This window comes from Etheostoma spectabile, chromosome 21, assembly GCF_008692095.1.
Source record: "Etheostoma spectabile isolate EspeVRDwgs_2016 chromosome 21, UIUC_Espe_1.0, whole genome shotgun sequence".
NCBI classification, from domain to species: Eukaryota; Metazoa; Chordata; class Actinopteri; order Perciformes; family Percidae; genus Etheostoma; species Etheostoma spectabile.
The window spans coordinates 13,660,593-13,667,026 of NC_045753.1; the positions used below are offsets into that span (position 1 = coordinate 13,660,593).

General features: G+C 39.2%; 1 protein-coding gene across 1 annotated transcript; it reads left to right on the forward strand.

Annotated features, from left to right (window-relative positions):
* The first annotated feature begins 3,071 nt into the window (after positions 1 to 3,071).
* On the forward strand, positions 3,072 to 6,434 carry rpl38 (ribosomal protein L38). The gene is made up of 5 exons (XM_032503055.1): positions 3,072 to 3,136; positions 3,345 to 3,372; positions 3,980 to 4,040; positions 5,437 to 5,559; positions 6,368 to 6,434. Exons 2-5 carry the CDS (start codon positions 3,370 to 3,372, stop codon positions 6,391 to 6,393), a joined length of 213 nt encoding a protein of 70 aa, XP_032358946.1. The 5' UTR covers positions 3,072 to 3,136; positions 3,345 to 3,369; the 3' UTR covers positions 6,394 to 6,434.

Here is a 6,434-nt window from a genome sequence, read left to right on the forward strand (position 1 = left end):
TTAGTAAGTTTAAGTGTCCTGAACCTGACAAACTTCTTTGTCCATCTCATTGCCTTCAAAACATATAAAACATATATTTATCCTTGAATTGAAGTGATTGCCCTGTGCTCCGTCTTATAAGATGTTGAACATCAACCCAAAACATCGTACACAAAGAACAAATGACAGACTGTTTCTTCTTCTAGTTCACAGAAAGTGCAAGCATATTCAATATCAAGTTAGAATCTCTTTATTGTCCTATTTGCTGGATATATTTATGCAAGATTTAAAACGAAACCTCTTTTATTTTGTTACTAAGACATGATTTGTCTCAAATTGGCCAGATTTGTTGCCAGTTCATTTCTCCATAGATTGAAGCCCAAAGGAATCTCCCTGAGGGTAGAGTTACCTCTTGTATACGATTCCTGATGAGTCTGTATGGACATTTATGGCACTTGACCACTTGACAGCCCTGCTTGACAAGCCATGTCCCTCCTTTTCCTCCTTATTTCAGAAGCCAGGCCCACGGTGATGAACGGGAAGAGACAAACAAAGATGTGATCCTATTTGATTGAATTGAGCCATTAATTATGACATTCAACTTAAAAGATCATTTTGCAAGAGAAGAAAGTCCCAGTTTTAGTTTTGTGTGAAACCGCTTAGTAAAACAGGCTATGTGCACTGTGTATATAGTATGTGTACATACACATATCTCGTCTCCCACAATAGCCCATACGTCACCTTGCTTGCTGCTCAGCTTGCTTGCTTAGTTATTTTCCACAACACATGTAGGCCTAACGTTCTCTTCATCCAGGGTCTTTTTATGAGGCAGGAAGCGAAAGAATCAAGAACAAGAACAAACTTCATTACAAACTGAAACTTTTTTGACTTGCAAAATTAACTTTTCAATTAACAAACATCATAAATGTAAATCATGGCTCTATTCAAAAACAATAAAGTAATCACTTGTCTCTTGCCTAACATATTTTTTTCCAAAATTCAGGTCCGATGGTTGTCCACCAATGGAAGGGACTTTGCCTCTCTTTGCGAGCAAGCTACCTCTTGAGCCAAAGACAATTAAAGTGCCATTTTTTTAAACTATTATATCACCCAATATTAGTAACGATAAAGAACATCCAGTGTTTTTATGTCATGCATTAATCCAATTGTATTCATTTAGAACATACTTTCACTTTTCACTCTCTATCTGGGCCATTTTATGGGAATATTGTGGATTTACAGACCTGAGCAGGAGACTACAATCTACAAAAATTACACATAATAGTTTTTTTTACAGCTGATTCTGATGTTTTTTTTTGTCGTTTTTCATGCACTACATTTTTAAATAAAAATAAATTAATAAATATTTTGTTAGTTTGTTTACAGTATGATGTCCTGGCAGTGTGGAGAAAGCTTTGAAACAACATTGATTTACGGTGGTTCCCAACTTGGTCGGACCGGACACACAATAAATAGAATTCATAGTCATATGTATTATACAAACTGTAAAACCCTCTAACAAACTTGTAAATTTGGGCTATATGTATGATCTCCATTAGACTTAACTGTTTTGGTATGGGGCAGCATTCATAATCAATTAGAGCAATGTCACCATCAGGGCAGGGTGAATCTGCAGGGGTAGAAAACGTTTCAACCCCAGTATTTTGGAGCAGATAGGGAATCAGTTTGGCAGGGTCAGCATAAATTCTTTCCCATACAGTGAAAACACACATGAGCCACTGACCAGTGTTACTTTTCAAAGACCTCAGTGCAGGTCGGACAAGGGCTAGATACAGTACACGAGTTCATTCATTACTGCTGCAGTGTCACTATTTACTGAGGGAGAGGAACAGGAAACAGTGTATGGCCCAGTCACTGGAAGAGCTTGATGTGCAACAATGCAATGAATTGGAAGATGACAAAAGTGTCACATAGAAGATGATTAATGGCCTTTATACATGAAAGTCATGCTTTACAGGTATCATATCCTGCATGCCATGTGTCCAGTTAAGCACCAAATGAATAAATTCATAGTTTTAGGCTGAATCCCATTTCTCCATCTTACCCCTACCCCTTGGCCCTTACCCCTACCCCTTGGCCCTTGAAACCAAGGGGTAAGGGGTAGGGGTGAAAACATATCCCTATGAAATGGGACACCACTTGGTGACATCACCATGCAGCATTGATCACAAACCTCCAAGATGCCGTCTCTGTCTGTTGATTGTGTGGGTTTGGACAACAGTGTCATATGGATTCAAATATTTATAAATTTTAGGTTCACTTTGGTAGTGGAGAGGCAGATGTTGTTATCTGTGTAGTACTTAGGTCTGTTTGCAATACAAATGTGTATACACATGTATCATGTATACATACATATACACCCTGTGTACATGGTGTATACATACATATACACCCTGTATACATGGTGTGTATATCTGTTTCAGTTATCACCGTTTTGAATGTCATTGATGTTCACAAAAACATTTTGTTGACAAAAATCTGTCTTTATTGGTGATAAATTGAACATAACCGGCAAAAACGTTACATAAAATAATGTTACAGAACCATTATCAACTTTACTGTGATATAGGCAGCAGCAGGCTGAGATGAACTGTGTACAATACATCCATGGATGACATTATAGGACAAAAGCAAACAGAATATGGCTTTTCCACATTTGAAACAATAGCCTAGTAGGCTACACATGGTTTCCTATAGGCTCCTTTATGTTTTATTGTTGTAAGACGGAAATCTTGTTTTAAATGTGGTAAATTGCTTAATGAAGTGGATAGATAACTTCACTGGGTTAAAAAAGCCAACATTTCATTTAACATTTTTCTTTGAATAGGCTGATTTAGGCTAATTTAAGAAGTAGCATTAACAAAGAGAGATTTCCCTAAACACGAAATAGATTGTGACAAAAATTCACACCAGCATAAACCTGATAATACAATAACCAACAGTGCAGAGGTCCCATAGCCATTTAACGCTTGTTGAGAATAATATAAGCTGCTCTCTCAACGCAGTATACAATTTTTGAACACGGAAAGTACGCTTTTCTTTTTTAGTATTGGCCTTCTGTGTTTGCCGTAGTGCTGTATAAAGATTTACCTAACCGGAAGTTCCACCCCTTTTCATCCCCTCTCTGGCAGGCTGAGTGAGTTCCACATTCACACATAAACAAAATCCCAATATTTATCGTAATCCATCCTCTTTAACACTAATAATCACATTGTCGGTTCTGTTGAATTATACTTAATCAATTTAATGGCCAGATGACGTGATACTCATTTGTTTTCCAATACTTTTCTTTCCGTTGTTTTATTCATAAAATGACTCCATCTTTGTCTTTCGCTCCTCCACAGCGTTCAGTCCGCTGACACAAGCAACATGGTAAGGACTTCTTGTCATTTAAATGATTAAATACCTAAATCTGCATAGCTGGTGATGTATCGTGTGAGTGTGGGAATGGCGTTACATGAAATGTGTGTTCGTGTTTATGTACCAAGCGTTAGAAACGCTTTAATCTCAGGTGATTAGCATTAGCATACGTTTGCTAGCTTCGGCCACCCGGCTACAGCCTGTCGCATAGGAATGACATGTCCACGAGCCCTTAGCAATATGGTTTTACCTAGCTAAATCATCAGGTCCCGGGGTCAATTTCTCCAAAACCACCAGTCTAACTACGGTATCTGTAGCTGTTGGTTACCTGGTGCAGGCTGAACTTAACGTAGGTTAGCCGTGGCTGCCCAGCGAAGTCAGAATTTTAGATGAAGGTAATGTTTAGCCGTCAGCAAGACATGCAATCATCTCAGGCTGATGTGCTCGTGATGCTTTTTCAAGTCTTGCTAGAGTAATGATGGACCTAGTGCTGGGTTTCGATTTCTAACAGAAACGTCAGTTCCACCGGTCCCCTAACATCACTTTGTTGTCCTTGCTTAATCTGTGTGTTTTGATGCTTTGTATGAATAATAATTGTGCCTGCTCTGTTTATTTGTAGCCTCGCAAGATAGAAGAAATCAAAGATTTCCTGTTGACAGCCAGGAGGAAGGATGCCAAGTGTAAGTTAAACTCTACTGTCCTCACCTGCATGTACTGGTTCAGGTAAGGGCGCTGACACACCAACTCGATTATCGGCCGCTGGACGGTCTGGCGAGGTCAGTGACTCGAGTCCCTTCGGTGTGTTCCGTGCTGTCGTCCGTCTCGAGGAGCCGTCGGCTTTAATTTCGGCTGATATGACTTGTTGCATCAGAAGGCCGGCAGTTGGACCCGATGAACAATTTGATTGGCAGAGTGCCAACTCTGCCCATCAAAAAGTTTCTCAGACTGACTATATGAAATGAAGAGTCAGCAACTGCATGGCCTATTTATCGCTTAAAATGTTTTCAGAAACGCGTTTTGATGAACTATTTTTCTAAAATTAGAGATTGTATTCTAAACGAGCAGTCATTATGGTCGGTATTGAAATTCTGGAAAAGCCAGGCCCACCTGATGAGTTTTTCCAATCAGCTGCCGATTTTCATTTTTTGGGCCACAATACAGATTAGCGCCGCCTACTGTTATGGAGATGTCTTGCGCACGAGTTGAACTTGCGCTCACGGCGGCGTCGCTTCTGTGTGCTCCGAGGCACTTTTTTGACAAACTCGGCAAGGCAGTCAGTCCGACTGCCTTTTCTGCCGTCAGGTTGGCGTGTCAGGTCCTTAAATGAAAGCAATGTATGACAAAATGAAAAGGTGGATGACAACTGGAGGTTACTGGCAGGCTAGAGATGTTCCAATATCAGTATCGCCTCTAATACTGCCTAAGACGCTGGTCTGGAAGTACTGGAGTTCATACACCGATCTGATACCACTTAAAAAAAAAATAAAAAAAACTGAAGAAAATCCACTTTAAAGTAGTTTTATTTATGCTCTTTTCCATTATAACTGACTGCTAAACTGGATAATAAAAACTGTGTGGCGTAGATTGATTGTTCATGTTTCACAAAGAGTTAAACCTGAGCCAGACCGACAACAAAGATAGAAATCATATCACATCCATACAAGGATAGAAGTATACAGCTGTTAAAACATAAAATATGACACACTGGTATCTGATCAGTACTCTGTCGGCCGACACGCAACTTCAGGTATCAGAATTGGTAAATGGTATTGGGCCATCTCTATGGCAGGCCAGATAAACATGAAAACAAATTACATTTAAATAGTTACATTTGTTTACAGGCAATCATACAAGTCAAATTCTAGGAAGGATTTGGTGTCCAACAACAATTGAAGTAACATTTGTTGCCTTTCTGTCTAGAAAATGTTCAGGAAACTTCCTAGGAAGTTATTCAGATATTTAGACTTGTAAAATAATACAGTAACTTGCACAACTGAAGTTTTTTTTTTTTTTTTATCCAAGTAAATGTTTCTGTTGACGATTTGAATCTGAACTGGCTTGTTTGTCTTCCTTCAGCCGTAAAGATCAAGAAGAACAAGGACAATGTTAAGTTCAAGGTGCGCTGCAGCAGGTACCTGTACACCCTGGTCATCACAGACAAGGAGAAGGCTGAGAAGCTCAAGCAGTCCCTGCCCCCAGGTCAGTTATTACCAAGAAGTCCGCTTGTGGGGCAAACGAGTGAGACGTAGCAGTCTTTGTTTAAACAGCGAAAGGCTAATTTTGGAATGAATGATGTACATTTGACCTTCGACATAGTCTTAGATCATTCTGTTAAGACATTTGCATCTTCCCTGGGTTTGATTTTAAATATGCCATTTGGAGGTTTAAACCACTTGTGGCTTAGAGCATGTTTGAATGGGTGGGTCTGAGTTTCTCATTCTGGCATGTACTACTAGGAAGCACAAGCACAGGGGTGGTGTGATACATCTGACTGCAGAGGATTGCTATTGTGGTACCAGTGCACTGATGAGGAAGCAGTGAGCTAAGGATTAAAAAAAACTCAACCTAATGTAAACAAGGCAGCTTTCAGAGCATTCATAGAATCGCATTGAAGCTTTTTTTATAATGTAGGAAATGGATTCAATGTGCTAATTGGGCCTCAGGAACATAACCAGTGCATTTTGAGTGAAAAGAAATGTAAACTGTAGGTGTTTACAATAAAAAACCTGACTAGGTTTTTATAAGATTTTAACTAGACAAGAGTCTACAGGGGTTAGATAGTAGTTGGTCCTCATGGGAAATGACTAAATGTGCATCTTAAAACACAGTTACAGACACTTTGCCAAGACCGTTTCTTAATAATGAATGAATGAATACTGAATGTAAGGACATTAGTCTCATTTATTAACATATGCACATATTCCAAACAAAGTGCATGGACAGGGTCTTTGCTGCTGGAGGCTTTATGCAGAGAATATTTTCTGATCTCTTGTCTTTGTCTTTACAGGTCTGGCTGTGAAGGAGCTGAAGTAAAGTGATGTACAGATAATTGTAATAAAAATTGGAAAAAGAGT